Source organism: Peromyscus leucopus, chromosome 4, assembly GCF_004664715.2.
Source record: "Peromyscus leucopus breed LL Stock chromosome 4, UCI_PerLeu_2.1, whole genome shotgun sequence".
Lineage (NCBI taxonomy): Eukaryota > Metazoa > Chordata > Mammalia > Rodentia > Cricetidae > Peromyscus > Peromyscus leucopus.
The window spans coordinates 9,068,222-9,084,274 of NC_051066.1; the positions used below are offsets into that span (position 1 = coordinate 9,068,222).

The 16,053-nt window shown below is 55.9% G+C and overlaps 2 protein-coding genes across 4 annotated transcripts in view; both read right to left on the minus strand.

Moving 5' to 3' along the window:
* Nucleotides 1–274: 274 nt before the first annotated feature.
* On the minus strand, nt 275–11,023 carry Dolpp1 (dolichyldiphosphatase 1). The gene is made up of 9 exons (XM_028883211.2): nt 10,011–11,023; nt 8,900–9,275; nt 5,603–5,703; nt 5,318–5,402; nt 5,126–5,225; nt 4,874–4,972; nt 4,272–4,400; nt 3,831–3,920; nt 275–2,223 (listed from the first exon to the last, which is right to left on the minus strand). Exons 2-9 carry the CDS (start codon nt 8,973–8,975, stop codon nt 2,187–2,189), a joined length of 717 nt encoding a protein of 238 aa, XP_028739044.1. The 5' UTR covers nt 8,976–9,275; nt 10,011–11,023; the 3' UTR covers nt 275–2,186.
* A 3,161-nt stretch (nt 11,024–14,184) lies between these two features.
* Nucleotides 14,185–16,053, minus strand: part of Miga2 (mitoguardin 2) — a 29,098-nt gene continuing 27,229 nt past the window's right edge. For all 3 annotated transcript variants that reach the window (XM_028883212.2, XM_037204589.1, XM_037204590.1), the window contains one exon: nt 14,185–15,866. In XM_028883212.2, coding sequence (XP_028739045.1) covers nt 15,657–15,866 — 210 coding nt within the window. In that variant the 3' untranslated portion in view covers nt 14,185–15,656. The remainder of the gene's footprint in view (nt 15,867–16,053) is intronic.

Sequence of the window (16,053 nt, forward strand, 5' to 3'; positions counted from 1 at the left end):
GGTCCTGAAGCTCAACTCAGCCCAGCTTCACACACCCATCAGCTGACCTACAGCAGTCGGGATGCAAAGGAACTGTATCGGGGGAGGCCTTGGGCTCTGACTAGGCCCCGGTTCAGGCAGAGCTCACTGTAACTTAACACTGTGACAATAAGTCCAAGCTGGGCATTGGTGGCGCACGCCTTTAGTCCCAGCACTCAGGAGGCAGAGGCAGGCAGATCTCTGAGAGTTCAAGGCCAGCCTGGTCTACAGAGTGAGTTCCAGGACAGGCTCCAAAGCTACAGAGAGAAACCCTGTCTCGAAAAATCAAAAACAAAAAATAATTTAAAGTCCAAGATACATTCCTTTCCCTGGGGTCACTACTAGCCAGCAGTCATACCTGTCAAGATTCTACCCTCCCCCACCCGAGTGCTTCACCCAGCTTCCCACCACGTGAGGAACACGTGACCTCCCGTGCACCCTCACCCAGAGGGTGTGGCTGTGCACCTTGGCATAACCTGCCAGGAAAGGAAACTATCTGCTTCGGGCCAGCCTGTGCTCACTCAGTCCTGCAAGACCTCTGGCCACCAGCCTGGCGGACAGGCATTCCTGCTAAGGCAGAACACACAAGTGAGTGGATCATGGAACCCCTGTGAAGGGCAGAGTCTCCCCAGTCCTCAAGACTTCTGTGGAGGAAAAGCTGGCCAGGGCTAGCCTCTACCAGGCAGCAAGCAGGGGGGGCGTCTGACAGGAGCAGAGACACGAGTGGCAGACCCCAGAGGCAGATGTTGAGGCCACTCAAACCCTCACTTTGGGGGCTGGTGGGGACTAAGTCCCCTGGAAATGCTTGTGGCTTCAGAGGGCCACCTGTGCCCTGGCTGTCACAGCCTCCTCTCCTGAGCTCAGTTAATGTGTACTCAGCCTCCAGAGTTTCAGATTTTATTTTAAAACAATAGTAAACAATTTTATTTTCTTAAACCACCTCACACTTGGCTTGTCTCAAACAAAAAGTCAAAAATAAAAATCCTAGGGGAAGAAGGGGAGGGAATGTGACTGACTACCTCCCTAGAAACCAGCCCTGGCCCTGGCATCTCGAGGGGCTTGGACACGGCCTTTAACAAACACGAAAGGAAAGCACCAAAAACTTGTGCTTCAGCAGCAGGTTAGGACCTCCACGAAGAAAGGGGGAGGGTTCGAACACAGTCCCCAGGGGCTGCTCCAGTTCCGGAAGCATCTCCACAACTGTGGCAGGCCGACGCGGAGAGAGGCCCTAAGAGGGACTCCTTGCAGCCGGGCAGGTGGGGGTTGGAGAGCCCACACCCAGGCAGCCTCCAGGGCAGGCCAGGAAGGACAGGGACAGATCCAGAGCGCACAGGACAGCTGATGGGGGAGGGTGTCAGCACTGCCACACGGCCAGAATCCTAGCTCCTGGTTCCTCTGTTCAAGTGGGGATGAAGACAGACAGACGGCCACTGGATGGCCAGACAAAAGGAGCTGTAAACGCTTGGGTGTGCTCACCCCTGTGTGCAGGCTCTTTTGTCAGGAGGGACAGAGGACCAGGGAAAGCCCTTGTGATGTTGGGTGGGTCTAGGGAAGAACGCAATGACAGACGGGTGCTCGCCCCGGGCCCCGCCCCCAGGCAAGGAAACACTGACAAGGTTCTGGAGTGGGGGCAGGGAGGCCTCGCTCGTGGGCCCCAGGCCCCAGGCCCCACTCAGGTCCAACAGGAGGCAGGCCGCCCCAACGCAGGGCACAGGGCCTGGGAGCTGACCGGGGCCCCTTTGTACACAGGGCAGCCACCGTGGAGCAGCCTCTTCGGCCTGGACTCCACAGTCCCCAAAAATAAATAGTGTGCGCTCCACCACCTGGAGTGCCTGGTCTCAAGACCAGAGGACCGAGCCCCGTGCTCTACCCAACCCAGGGCCCATGCCAAGAGCACTTCCACCCAGTCAGGAGCTGGCAGCAGCAGAGCCAGGGTCTCTGGCCATGTGACCCACAGACAGCAGGCCCTCCCAGGGTCCTCGCCGAGGGCCTGACTCAGCCCTTTGGTCCACCATGTCCATTAAAATTAAAATAAGAAAAAAAAAGGCTCCACTTGGTGACTTGGGTCTGTCGAGGTCTCTGCTTCACCCCTCCGTCCATCATCCTGTCCATCCTGCGAGGTGTGGCGCAGGCCAGATTCGGGGGCTTGACCCAGCCACGCCCGCCAATCACTGCAGCTTTGTCCCCAGCTTGCGTTGTCTGTTCCTGCAAAATGGGGTGATTTCTATGTCGGGGTGCCTGGTGTTGAGTGGCCAGCCCTACAGCTCTCCTCTCTCCCTGCTCAGTCTCAACGAGACAGGCAGATGCCCAACCACAGCCACCCTGACCAGGGCCAGGCCAATCAGAGCTCCTGCCACGGACTGGAACCCGAGGAGGGCCAGCATTAGCCTGGGCTGTATCATGATGACCCAGGTTTGGAGCTCAGGAAGTGAGCAGGGGATGGCAAGATGAGGTTAGGACAAGACAAGGAAGGTCAGTGGTACTTGTCTGGGCCTGACTAATTGTGGGGGGTTCTGCCGCTACCGCCAAAGCAGCTAGAGAGGGGGGGTGCTCTTCTTGGAGGAGGATGCAAGCAGAGGAAGGCACACTGAAGGGGCTGCCTGGGACGGAAGCGCCTACTTGGAGGGGCACAGGAGGAGTCACTGCTGTTCTCTAGAGGGGCTAGCTGAGGCTCAGAAGGAACGGTGCTGTGTAAGGTACCTGTAGAACTAGAAAGCTAACCGTGGCCCACAGGGTCCTGGTGTGATGGCCCCAGCCCTCCAGCTCGCACCCCAGGCTCTTGCACACCAATCTGTCTTGAAAGCTTCATGCACGCTGTTCCTCTTCTCAGACGCCTCTTGGGGGGCCCCCGCTGTGAAAGGCCTGTTCATCTGTGTCACTCAGGACTGGCCTGCTCTACTCTGGGAGCCTGTCCCTCCCGAAGCCTCTGAGCTGCACTCCTCGGTGTGGATCACATGGGCTGGCCCTTCCGTCCTCATGGACCCCCGCTGCTTTGAGCACCAGGAGGGTGAGAGCATGGCTGTCTCACTGTGCTCGGCCCCTGCACAGCCTGACGTGGAGCAGGTGCCAGGGGGAGTTAGAATGAAGGCAGGTGGCAGCTGGCTGAGCAGGGCCGAGCAGGGCTGGCTACTCTGGGAGCCAGGTGGAGAGCTGAGCCCAAGGCATCTGGGGCCTTTCTGCCACTAATGGGATTGCCCTGCCCTAACCCTCCAATCCCCTTTCCTCATGGATCCGAGGCTTTGCCCTTAAGCTCATTAGGATAATGTGGACCTTGATGTCCTAACACATCCCCTAGCTGCTGGACACCCGCCCTGCTCAATGGCCTATTACCCCTCCTGGAAATCTTCCAGGCATCCTCTGGAGCCTGACCTGACTTTCCTCAGAGCTTAGGGAGAGGCTGGCCTTCCCCCACCCCTGAAGAACTCCACCCCAGACTGAGGAAGAGCTTTGCCCTAACTTGCACGTGGCTTCAAGATGGCCCCCAGCTCAGTGTGCCTCAGCTTACCCAGCTAACAAAAAGCTACACAGTTCTGAGGATGGCCACACTCATATGCCCTGAAAACCCCAAGGCCCAGCTCTCTGTATCTGTGCTGTAGAGGGTAAAGGTATACACTGGGTCAGCAGTTTACCACCGGCTTCCTCACCCCGACACACAGAGCTCAGGCAGGTGACTTCCTTCTCTCTAAGCTCACTTTTCCCATCGGAAAAACTGGAGCACAGGAGAATTCAGTGTCAGAAATGGAAGCAAGTATCTAGCTTTTGAGGAGCCTTCCAAATGGGGGGCAGCGTTGACTACTGTCCCCTGAACTCACCTGGCTTCTGCCCTGGTTACTGTGTACTCAAACCAGAGCACATTGGGAATGAGGCTCGTGTCCCGGATGAGGAAAAACTCGGAGATGGGCCTGGAGAAACAGATACCCAAAAGCCAGGGCCATGGTGAGGGCATGAGTCTACCACCAAGTCAGATGTCCCAACAGTTCCTGGGCCCCTCCAGCCTCCTCCACTGCTCCAGGAGACTGGCTGCCTTCTAAGTCTCTAAGTGCTGAAGCAAGGGCAAAGGATGGCACTCTGGCTGCTGAGCCTGAGATACCCATAAGCCCCTGGGGGAGGTGGTAGCCAGGAGAGTAGGCACTACAGCCTCATGCCACCAGAGGCCCAGACACTGGGCCACCCAGGACACCAGGCTCTCCAAAGATGGTCATACCTGTAGGGGGGCAGGGGCAGAGTGCTGGGAAAGGATGGGGATTGGTTACCAGGCTGCTATCCTGGGGAACAGTGGGGTGAGAACTTCCTGGGTGAAGATGAACCAAGCGATGGCCATGAGGCTTCCAGCGATACCCCCATAGAGTACCTGACTCCAGGTGTGGTACAGCAGGTAGACCCTACGACAAGGCCAGAAGGGAAATTCAAGAGACACAACCAGAGACAGGCTTGTACAATACCCCATGCCCCAGGGCCAGTTCACAGGACCCTGTGTGTGTGTGCAGATGTGAGGACACACACAGAAGAGGCACTTCCAGAGGCAGGAGGGATGGATGCTGGAGCAGCCCATCTCCAGACTTGCCTCCTTCCTGGCCAGCTCTTACACTGGAGCCCCCCTCCGTCCCCACCCAGCCAGGAAGCTGGGGACAAATGGCTAATACAAGAAGCTGCTGTTACAATTGTGGGCTTAGGCTGCTATGTTAACAGGAGCAGCTAGAGCCCTGTCTGTTCAAATTAGAGACCATGTCCCTTTCCCAGTCCTACCATCCAGTCTCTGGGCCCGGGGTCCACAGGGACTGTTCAAAAGACACCAAGATCCTAGCAGGACCCCAGATGGGCAGGCTGCAGGGTAGGGCTCCTCCTCCCTCCATACCTGCTATAGGAGACGAGAAAGGCTGCGGTGAGGAGCCCTAGGGTGAGCACATGCCTCCACAGCAAGTCCAAGAACCTGGCGTTATTTGTTTGATGCATTCTGGAAAAAGAGGTGCATCACACAGTCTCAACCCACAGCCTGAATAAGGGCCTCCCAATAGTCCTTGGTCCCATCCCAAATCCTAGTGCAGCAGGTCCCAGCAGGACATAGCTCCCACGGGGTGGGGTAGGGGGTAGGGATGCAGAAGCTCACCTTAAATACAGGAAAAGGAAGGAATAGACGGAGAAGAACCACATAAACTGGGAATGGCTGGAGGGCATCCCGTACTTAGTGCCCACTGCCGTGTGTGGGCCTGGGGAGGAAAAAAGAACGGCATCAAGGGAGGACATGGGCTTCCTCATCATGTCCAACATGAAGCCCTGGGTCCTTGAGTCCCAGCCCTACCTCCACAGGGCCGAGGCTCCTGGATGACGTGTTTGATCAGCCAGTTGACACCTTCATTCAGTGCCAGGCCCCCGAGGAATGAAATCTGCTGGGAAAGACGGGTACTCAGTCGGGCCTCTGCACACCTGCTGGCCGCTACCCAGTCCCCATGACTGTGGGCTCCGAATGGACAGCCTAAACCAATGAGTGAACAACCTAGACCCAGCCAGGAGACCCTACAGGCTTTGCAGGGTAAGGCGCTGCAGACCAAAGGAGGGTTCTGGGCAATGTGGGGCCAGAACTCACCGTGTGTAGCTCCCGCTTGAAGATGATGAGGGTCACAAAACCAACAATAACAAAAATAGGGCTGAGACTCAGGTAGGCAAGGAGGTGGCCGGAGAGATCACCTGCAGGGACAGGATGAGACAAGGGCATGGGCATCAGAAGACGGGCCTGAAAGCCAACAGGGCCTAAACAGAACAGCAGGTCCAGAGCCACAGCCATGGACACCCAGTTACGTACCAACTGCCCACAGCTGGAAGGGTGCACCACCAACCACAAAAACCCACACACCATGCGTTTTGAGAAGGTGCCTCTTCGTCTCCATCGCACAGAAGGAACTAAGTCTCAGCATGGCTAGGTACTTGCTCAAGGAGCATAACCAGAGAGAGGTGGAGCCCAGATGAACCCCAGTCTCTGGCCTGGTCTAGATACTGTAGCCATGGCTCTGCCAGGGGAGAAGTCTGAATCCCAAGGTCGGATGCCACACAGCTCTGGGCTGCCCATGGGGTGGGGCCTCTGGAGAAGGAAGTCTGTGCTCTTCCAGACACCAGATACAGAGCCCCACTCAACGTGGCCACCCACAACAGTTAGCAGTTTCTCAAAACTTCTCCACAGGCAAGGCGCTGGCTTTTCCCCTTCCACCAAAGCCTGCATGGAGGCAGTGAGGACCACTGGCCTCTCTGAGACACAGAAGCTGGAGTTCAGAGTCATGCTGTTCCCTTGCTCACAGGCAGGGCTCCAAAGGCCACTCAGCACACACAGAGACAAGGTGGTGACTGAGAAGCTACTCTGGGGTCAGAAGCCACCATTCACTTCCTGTAGCAGCTTGGGCTGCTACAGGAACTCAGGTAAGGACTTTACCTCCCTAGACCGCCACACTCTCTCCTCTAGGGTGGGGGCAGTAGTATCCTTCCCACGGCTGTGAGAAACGATGTAAGATGCCCGGCATGGTCTCTGGCACACAGGACATTCCCACAGTGGTGCTCCCAGAGGCTGGGGGAACCCAGTATGGGAAAGAGCCCACACCAGCAGCCTGGCCTTACACAAGCAGGCAGGTACCCACAGAGGCCAGAGAGCAGATCCCAGGCCTAAGAGTCAGCTGCACACACACCTTATCCGGTCCTCCCAGAACAACTGATGGAGCTGCCCAGTGACCAGGTTCAGATGCTGATGTTGCCACAGTCCCACTAAGGAACACTGAGTGAGTGCCCGCCCTTTTCTGAGCCCGTATCTGCCCAGCCCTGAAGTTCTGGCTCTCAACTCCACTGATAACTGCTTGCTACGAGGACAGGGCACGGCAGGGCCCCTGAACCTTTGGCCAATTCCTCAGGTTGTCTGACAGCAAGCAAGCCCCTCAGGCTCTCCTGTACACGTTGCTAGGGACTCTGGCCGTCCCCTCTCGGCTCCACACCCCTCCCGTCCTTGGGATGTGTTCCCGTAGGCCCTGCTTCCCAGGCTCCGTGCAGTCCCGGCCCGCTTCCCTCCCACCCACTGCCCCAGTTGCAGGGACGGCTCTCCAGCTCCCTGAACACACTGTGCTGTCCTACTTCTGGATCCACGCACACGTGGCTCCCCCACCCGGGGTACTGCCTAGGTGAACTCAGCAAACCAAAGCCAAGACCCAGCACCCCTACAAATCCCACCGATGGGACCATCACAAAACTCTAAGCCTGATGGGAGGATGTGACTGGGCCGTGGTTCATGGCAGCTGTGGGATGGGCGCCTCTCTTTGTCCCCTTATACTTCGGGTCCCATGAGGGGGTGATAAAGTCCCTACACCCCACTGTCCTCCGAGTGGAGTAATGCATGACACTCCACAGGGACCGGACACCATGTTAGCCAGACAAAAGGAGCATGTTCACTATACTGAGGGATATGTAGTGCAGGGCTTCCAGAAGGGTATCCAGGGGACTGGACTTCACCAGATGCCCCCAGGCTCAACCGGGTCCCACGGCACACACAGCCTGTATATGTCATGGTGTTCTTTCTCAGCGGCAGGTGCCTTCTCCCCTGTGAGGTCATGAGCCCTCCAAGAAGCTTCTCTGAAGCCAGGGAGGGAAAGTCAGGAAGGTGTGGAGACCTCAGTCAAGCCTCTCCCCTTCTCCAGGCCTGGTTTCCTTCCTCTGGAGCAGAGACTTTCCACAGAGCAAGCGTGCAGACACCTCACCATTGCAAACCCAGAGGCGGCTCAAGGCCTAGCCCTTGGGAGATGCGAAGGGGATGCAGAATGAATGAATGAGTGGAAGGATGCATGGTGACCAGGCCCTTGGATAGGGCCCAACGCTGGGTAGGATTGCCACACCTTACGTCTAACCCACAACACCCAGAGGCCAAGTTCTCCCTGCCTGTGGCCCTGTGCTCTGAGCAGAACCAAGCTCCCCCTTCCTGGACAGCCAGAGGTCAGCAAGGGGCCTCCAGCGGCTCAGCAACAAACATCCCTCCAGGAGGGCGCTAACACGCTGGAGACGAGACGGAACTTCAGGGGTTTACTGGGTGTGATCATTGTGGGCTAGGCCCTGTGCCCAGCACCTCTCAGGCCTGTGGGCATTTGATTCACACACCACTGCAGAAAGGAGACACTGTACTTAGAGCCCCTTAGGAAGATGGAGTGACTGGAACGGTGGTGCCTCCCCTGAAGCCCGGAAACGTCTCACCCCAAGGCCTAGGCTCCGCACCACTCTCCGGAGCCGGAACTTCAGAACCGTGGCTAATGGACCTTCCCACCCGAGAGGCGGGCACTCCCAGAGGCGTGTCGGATGGAAGCTCTTACAAGTCAAGCTCCCGGGGGCTGTGTGCCCCCTTGGCGACTAGCCTCTGCCCCGCTGCTCAGGGCGTGGCGCCGCAAATCCTCCCAAACCCGGCCTAGACCTGTACACTCCCTGCAACAGAGAGCTTTCTCCAGCAAGCAGCCCTCCGCATAGTGAAGCAAACTGGCACTCCCCGCACGCCCGAGCAGGAGTGCGGCCTCTCTGGCTCAGGGGAGGGCGGGGCACCAGGGACAAGGTCCAGGACCAGATCTCTGCCCGCCCCACCCAGACCTCTGGCCCAGGACAGCCCCACCAGCACCCCGGGACCCCGGAGAGCGACTTGGCCGCGCAGCCGCAGAGTGCACGAGCGAGCGGCTCACAATTTCGCCCAGCTCATCGCCGCCTCACTGCGCCTGCGCGGCGCGCGCGCCGGCCGAGCCCCTCCATGGCTCGCTGTTTGACAGTTCCCACCGCGGTCCTTCGGCGGCCCCACGCCGGCCCACGCGGCCCCGAGCGCCCGGGGCTGAGGCGCCGGCCCCCGGAGGACGTCCTCGAGACCGGGGCCGCCTCTTACCTGCAGGGTATTCGACGTGGGTGAGGGTCACCGGCCGCCATGAAGCGGGGAGCGAGCACTGTCCGTCCGCTGCCATCTTACCCGGAGACCGGGCTTCGCCGAGCAGCCAATGGGGAGCAAGGGGGGCGGTGGTCCTGACCTATCACGCCGGGGAGGCGCCACGCACCCAATCCGGGGCCGATTGCAGGTAGTGGCGCAGCCATTCAGTGTGCAGGCCGTGAGGCTGGGCCGCGCGGCGAATCAGAGAGCGGGGACCCTCGCAGCCTTGCCAGTGTCCAATCCCGGGTGAGCGCAGGTAGTTGTCTAGCCAATCAGGAGGACGGGGGGTTCCATCGCAGGACAGAGTGCAGAACAGCCAATCAGAAGGTAAGCCTGGCTGGGAGTGTGGACAGGGCGAGCCAATCAGGCGCTATCTCGGGGGGCGTGTTGTACTTTGGTGGGAGCTTTGGTTCGGCTGGCACCTGCTCCCAGAGTAAAGGCTTCCCCCAACCCTGAACACGATGGAAAGGGAGCCTCAGCACCATCGGGTCTGAATCGACCCACTTTGAAAACAAAAATTAGTGCGTCATTATGAATCCCAGGCTTATCTTAGCATCATTTCCCTCACCCTTTCAGGTTCCGGCTTCCTGTCCATAAACGTAAACGTAAATTGAGGCCTAAGACCCACAGCGAATTTTTTCTGTCTTTTACTGACATACAGGAAGCACAGTTCTGCAAAGGAGCCCTTTTGTTAAAAGATTATGGGTCCTAACTCCTGAGCACATACTAGGCATCTTAGCTGGAATGCTACTGGTTCCATCAATTACGCTATGTAGTGAGGCCACTTGGGAACATTTTCAGTAAGTCCAGATGTTCCATCTTCCCTTCTCTGTTTTCCCAAAACATTCTTGAAACAGCCACACCTCCCACTCACAGTCTAGGCCAGGAATTCTGCCTCCAAGCCTTTACCTGTGTAGTTCCTCTGCTTGGAATGGGCACACACTCCGGCCCCATTTCCTGGCCCAGGCTGGCTTGTCAGTTCATACTTACAGGCTCCCACTCCGGGATGCCTCAAAAACAAAACAAAACAGACAAAAAGCCCAGGGGCCTCCAGGGCACCCCCTTTGCCTACCTCATCTCTGGCTCCATGACACCGTATTTCCTTGTTCGTCTCTGCCAGTAAGCAGTCGTTCCCTGACCTCACTGAGCACTGCAGTATGTACAATAAAAATGCAGGTTCCTGGGTCTGTCTGGGGCCTGGGTCAACCCAGTAGGTCGGGATTTGAGCCTTGGCCTCCACATTCTATGTTCTTGGGTTTCTGATACAGGTGGTTGTAACTCCACCTTAAAAAAAAAAAAATAGGCAACTTACATCCCACACCTGGCCCAACTCAGACCTATCATGTTCTTGATAAATGACATAGCACAGGTACCTGATAGGTGACCTAGAATAGATACTCAATAAATAACATGGCACTTGAGGTGGAATGGGGTCATTAGCCAGAGTGGCTTAGTTTGGCAGCCTACAGAAGCCAGGACTGAGGCTTCTCACTAGGTTGGGGACTTACTTGCTGGTGACTCAGAATCCAGCTGTGGATCAGGAAGACCCCTGCCCCCAGCTGTGTTCAGCTCCCCTTCCATCTCCCCAGCCCAGCCTGAACTTGTCGGGTCAGCTGGCCTCACTCCTTCGTCACCTGCCCTCAGCTCTCACAGGCAATGCCATTATTAGCCTCTCAGAGAAAGAGGTGTGAAGATTGGCCAAGAGCTTCCTAGAATAGTTGTCTGAGACAGGGCAGCCATGGGGGCTCAGGCTGCCTCGCCTCTCCTCAACAGGCCCACAGAGGCAAAGTCCCTGACACACTGGGAGAGCGTTCCTGAGGAAGTGACAAGATGAGGAACTAGAGAAGCATGGGAGTCATGGGGTGGGTTTCTGGCAGAGGAAAGAGCATCACTGTCTTGTGGTCCAGCCTGGCTGTGTAAAGGAACCCCAGGATGCTGGGGGAGGTGAGCTGGGCCACTGAGGCCTGAGAGCGTGGCTGGGGCTGAGGAGAGGGAAAGCTCTGGAGGATAAGTAAGTTGGTTTCTTTTTTCTTTTATAAAGGCAGGGTCTCACTATGTAATCTTGGCTGGCCTGGAACTCATTATATAATGGTATGTAGGCTGATCTGGAACTCAGAGACCTGCCTGCCTCTGCCTCCCAAGTGTTGAGACTAAAGTTGTGTGCCACTACACCCAGTTTACTTGAGCCATCTCTCCAGCCCCCACTTTTGCTATTTTTTAACTAAATAAAATATTTAACTGTGTGGCATGTCTTAAAATTATAGCACCTGAAAGGCAGAGGCAGAAGGATAGAATTCCAGCCCATGCTGCATAGTAAGTTCCAAGCAAACTTGATCTACATAATGAGACTTTGTCTCAAAAAAAGAAAAGAAGAGCCAGATGGAGCATGCCTATGACCCCAGCCCCTGGGAGGAGGCAGGAGGATCAGGAGTTCTAGGTCATCCACAGGCTACATAGTGAGGTCTTAGCTAGCCTGGGATACATGAGAATCTGCCTCAAAAATAGAAAGAAAAAAACAACTAAACTAAACACCAAATTGTGTGTGAGTGTGACTTTTATGCTAGTCCTGGTGATGTACACTTACAATCCCTTCACTTGGGAAGCTAAGCCAGGAGGATCCAGAGTTCAAAATCATCCATATATGTGCTCATATGTGACATTCTAAGAAACCAGAAACCAGATGGATATGGGTCAATGTGTTTCAGAAGCTAAACATTCTTGTGTAAGAATCCCCTAGACAAGCGGGGCAGTGGTGGTGCATGCCTTTAATCCCAGCACTCGGGAGGCAGAGGCAGGCAGATCTTTGTGAGTTCGAGGCCAGCCTGGTCTACAGAGTGAGATCCAGGAAAGGCACAAAGCTACACAGAGAAACCCTGTCTTGAAAGATCAAAAAAAAAAAAGAATCCCCTAGAGAGCTGGGCAGTGGTGGTGGTGTACACCTTTAATCCCAGCAAAGGCAAGTGGATCTCTGGGATCTCTGTGACTTCGAGGCCAGCCTGGTCTACAAAGCAAGTTCTAAGACAGCCAAGGCTATGAGAGAAACCATGTCTTGGAAGAAAAATAAAAAAGAATCCTCCAGTTAAGGATGGCCTGTGCAGCCACGCTAGGTGACGACTGATGCTCCATGTCAGACATATTTGTGTTTGCACCTGCTGTAAGCAGGACCCCGCAGCGCACACCCGGCACACTGGGCACTGACTGTGGAGTTCTTCATGCTGTGGTCTACAGCTGACCTTTCTGTGTGCTAGCTCATGGTATAAACTACCGGTTTACTTCCCATTCCACTCTTGGAGGACATTTGGGACCAGGGCAGCCATCTCAAGTATAGGCTGAGCTGAAGTTCCCGTATGGGTCTACAGAGGCAAAGCAAACCCATGGGTACATCTCTGGTGTGCCTGAGTGTGTTGCTGATAGAAGTGTGCCCAGGAGACACTGCAGGGTCCCCTGGCATGGCAGAGGTGACAAGGTCAGACCAGCTGTGTAGATGAGGGGCTCTGCCTCTAACTCCTCCATCTAAGAGGAGAGTTAGACCAGTGGCATATGAAATCCTTCTGCTCATCCCATGAGATGTTCCTCCTTAGTCCTTTGTGCCGGTCACCGCAGCCCTAAGAGACAGCCCTTGTTTTGTTCATTCTTATTTAGTATGTATGGTGTTTTGTTCATTCTTATTTAGTATGTATGTTTGCCTGTATGTCTGTCTGTGTCCTGTGTGCATGTAATGCCTGTGGAGGCCAGAAGGGGGCATCAGATTCACCTTGAACTGGAGTTACAGATCCCTGTGAGTGGCCATGTGGATACTGGGAATACAAAGGGAAGGGGAAAGGGAAGGAGAAAGGAAAGGAGAAAGGAAAGGTAAAGGGAAAAGGAAAGGAAGGAAAGGAAGGAAGGAAGGAAGGAAGGAAGGAAGGAAGGAAGGAAGATCTGGCTACACAGAGAGACCCTGTCTAAAGAAAAAAAGAAAAAAATTCTGTGTGTATATGTGCACATGTTGTACAGATGTGGGGTCAAAGGTAAATGAGTGTCTTTCTTTACTGATCTTGACGTCATGTTTTAAGGCAGGAACTCTCACTGAACCCAGATTTGTGATTCAGCTAAACTGGCTGGCCTTCAAGGCCCTAAGGATCTCTGCTCCAGCTGGAATTATGCTGCCACATCAGGATGCTGGGGACTGAACTCCCACAGCAAGCACTTTATCTACTCCATGCCCAGTCCCCCGCCCTTAAAAAACCTTTTCCAGACAGGGTTTCTCTGTGTAACCCTAGTTGGCCTAGAACTCACTCTGTAGACCAGGCTGGGCTTAAACCCATAGAAATCCTCCTGCCTCTGCTGCCTGAATGCTGGGATTAAAGGCATGCACCACCAACAGCTGTATATTGGCTGTTTTTCTGTCAACTTGATAGAAACTAGTCATCAGAGAGGAGGGAGCCTCAACAGAGAAAATGCCTCCATAAAATGGGGCTGTAGGCAAGCCTGGAGGGCATTTTCTTAGATGGGGGAGGGCCCAGTCCATTGATGGTGGTGCCATCCCTGGACTGGTGGTTCTGGGTTCTATACAAAAGCAGGCCGAGCAAGCCAGTAAGGAGCACTCATCAATAGCCTCTGCCTCGGCTCCTGCCTCCAGGTTCTGCCCTCACTGCTTTTAATGATGAACTATTACAAGGAACTGAGAGTAATGCTGGGCGGTGGTGGCGCATGCCTTTAATCCCAGCACTCAGGAGGCAGGCAGGCGGATCTCTTGAGTTCAAGGCCTGCCTGGTCTATAGAGTGAGCTCCAGAACAGCTTCCAAAGCTACACAGAGAAACCCTGTCTGGAAAAACAAAAACACACACACAAAAAAAGAACTATGAGTGAAATAAACCCTTTCCTCCCCAAGTTGCTTTTTGTCATGGAGCTTCATCACAGCTATGGAAACCTAAGACGGATGCCCATAAAGACCTGATAGACTGTGATCATCTAGCCCACCCTTCTCAACCACTGCCTGGATGCAATGCTTATGATTTACAGATGTGGAAATGGAGGACCAGAGGTACAGGCCACCCACTTCACTTCTGCATCTTGCCATCCCAGGGACATAGAGAGCTTGTCATGCTGTCACGTGGCCCCAAGAGAATTCACAGCCCACATCAGGCTGATGGTGACCTTGTTCCTCCTGGAACCTCTACCCATTGCACCCAAGGGCAGCTTTCCAGCCACTGCTCCTGACCCACCACAGCCCAGCCCTACACCCAGCAAGACACAGGAAGAGGCCGGTTCCATCATTTATCTGATTCACAGTCGTCGCCCACGCTCTACATCAGGGTTTGGAAGTTGAGACAGATCGAGTGCTAGAGGCCAGTGCATGAACACATAAACAAGGACAAGATGAAAACGCCACTGCTGTGGGATCTAGGGGTGGATCAGAGTGGGCCTTGGCCCAGGGTTACATTCACAGCTCAGGGTAAGTGCAAATGAATGGAATGTCAAGACAGTGCGGAGGGCTGCTCCCTTCTGCACAGAGGCCTCAGAGAGGATCTGCAGCCAGAGCCATGGCCGCCCTATCCTCCCTGTATCCTCCCGACCCTGGGAAGCCCTTGCCCCTTCCAGAGGGACTGGGTCCCGGAGCCAGTGCTCAACTCCAGACCGGAACAGGAGTCTTTTCTCCCGCAGGTCTCACCACCTGGGATGGGCAGAACATCCAAATAAAGTGTTAAGGCAATAAATAAAAACTTCCCAGTTCAAGCGAAAGGAGAGGGCTGCCAGGACCCGGGCAGCTGCCACGGCAAACGCTCACGGAATGTCTGCGGGCCCCTGGGTGGCAGCTGCCGGAGGTGGGCTCTGTGCTGCTGTGCAGCTCCAGAGTATGTGTGCATGGAGCTGAAGGCAAAGTGCTGAGTCCAGCTTCTTGTCAGAAGTGGGGTAGGGGGGGTGGGGACGGGGCCCTGCTGTGCATCCTGCTACCCTCTGCCCTCCTTGCCATGGTTTCTAGTCCTCGCTTCTAGAGCAGCAGATGGTAACACAGGGGATAGGCCTTTGTGAGCTCTGGTTAGAGCCCTCAGCTGGAGCCCAGCACTGACCGGGGAGCTCCAGGGTCATAGGCTGGTAGGAAGTGCCCAGTCCCACCTCCTCCATCTTTGGTGGTGGCAGAGGTGGGGTAAGAACTGAGTCTTTGGCAGGGCGTGGGACTGTGGGAGGACAGGGTCCTGGGTTGTTGGTGCCTGGTTTGTGAAGGGCTAGTTCCCTGCTCAGATGTGAGCCCAGGCGGGGCGAGCCCACCTCCGGATGGCCCAGATGGGGCTTTCCGTACTGGCCAGAAGCCTGGGTGCTGGCTCCTATCCCGGACCCTGTGACTTGTCCCCACATAGCCCTGCGTGTTCTGTCCCCCACTGACATCCTCCTTGTGCTGTCTGCGGCCCAGAGGGGTTGGGGCTCTGTGGTCCATACAGAGAGCCTTCTCCATAACACCTTCCGGTCTCACTGTCTTCCCTTATCACACCTTACTGTCCCTGGCCTGTCCCTGCTTCCCAGGCAACCCCGAGGGTTCCTAGTGGTTCCTCTCCATGGAAATTTGTCCTCTGGGTGTTGGGATTCCCAGAAGAGGAGGTAGAGCAGGCTCAGGGACAATGGCCCTTGGCCACCTGGCCCTCGGATGCCGACCTAAAGGGAGGGGCAGCCTTCTCTCTCCCATCATCCTTGTGAGTGAGGTTCGAGCAGCCACCTCTCCCCCAGCCTGTGTGCCCATTACTGCAGCTCTCCCAGGGGCCCATTCTCCTGAGGCAGGGGCCCATTGAGCCCAGTGCTGCTGCTGGTCACTGGGGCCCCCAGGTAGCCCAACAGGATCTCGCTGCGGCGCCGGGACAGCTGCAGGATGTCCTCTGCCAGGGCTGGCACCGACGTGTACCGCACGTTGTCCAGGTCGAACATGTCTCTCAGGTACTGCACAATCTGGTGCTGGGGGAGGAGACTGGGGTTGGGCCTGGGGCCTGGGACATTCCTACAGCCTACAAAGTCCCTTTCTCAATGACCAAGCCCCAGCCACTCTCCCATGCTCGGGCCCTGCCCTCCTGGGGCCCCTGCTACATCCTCATCTAGAGCAGCCCAGGCCCCAGCCCTCTTCTGGCACTGGGAGGGTGCCTGT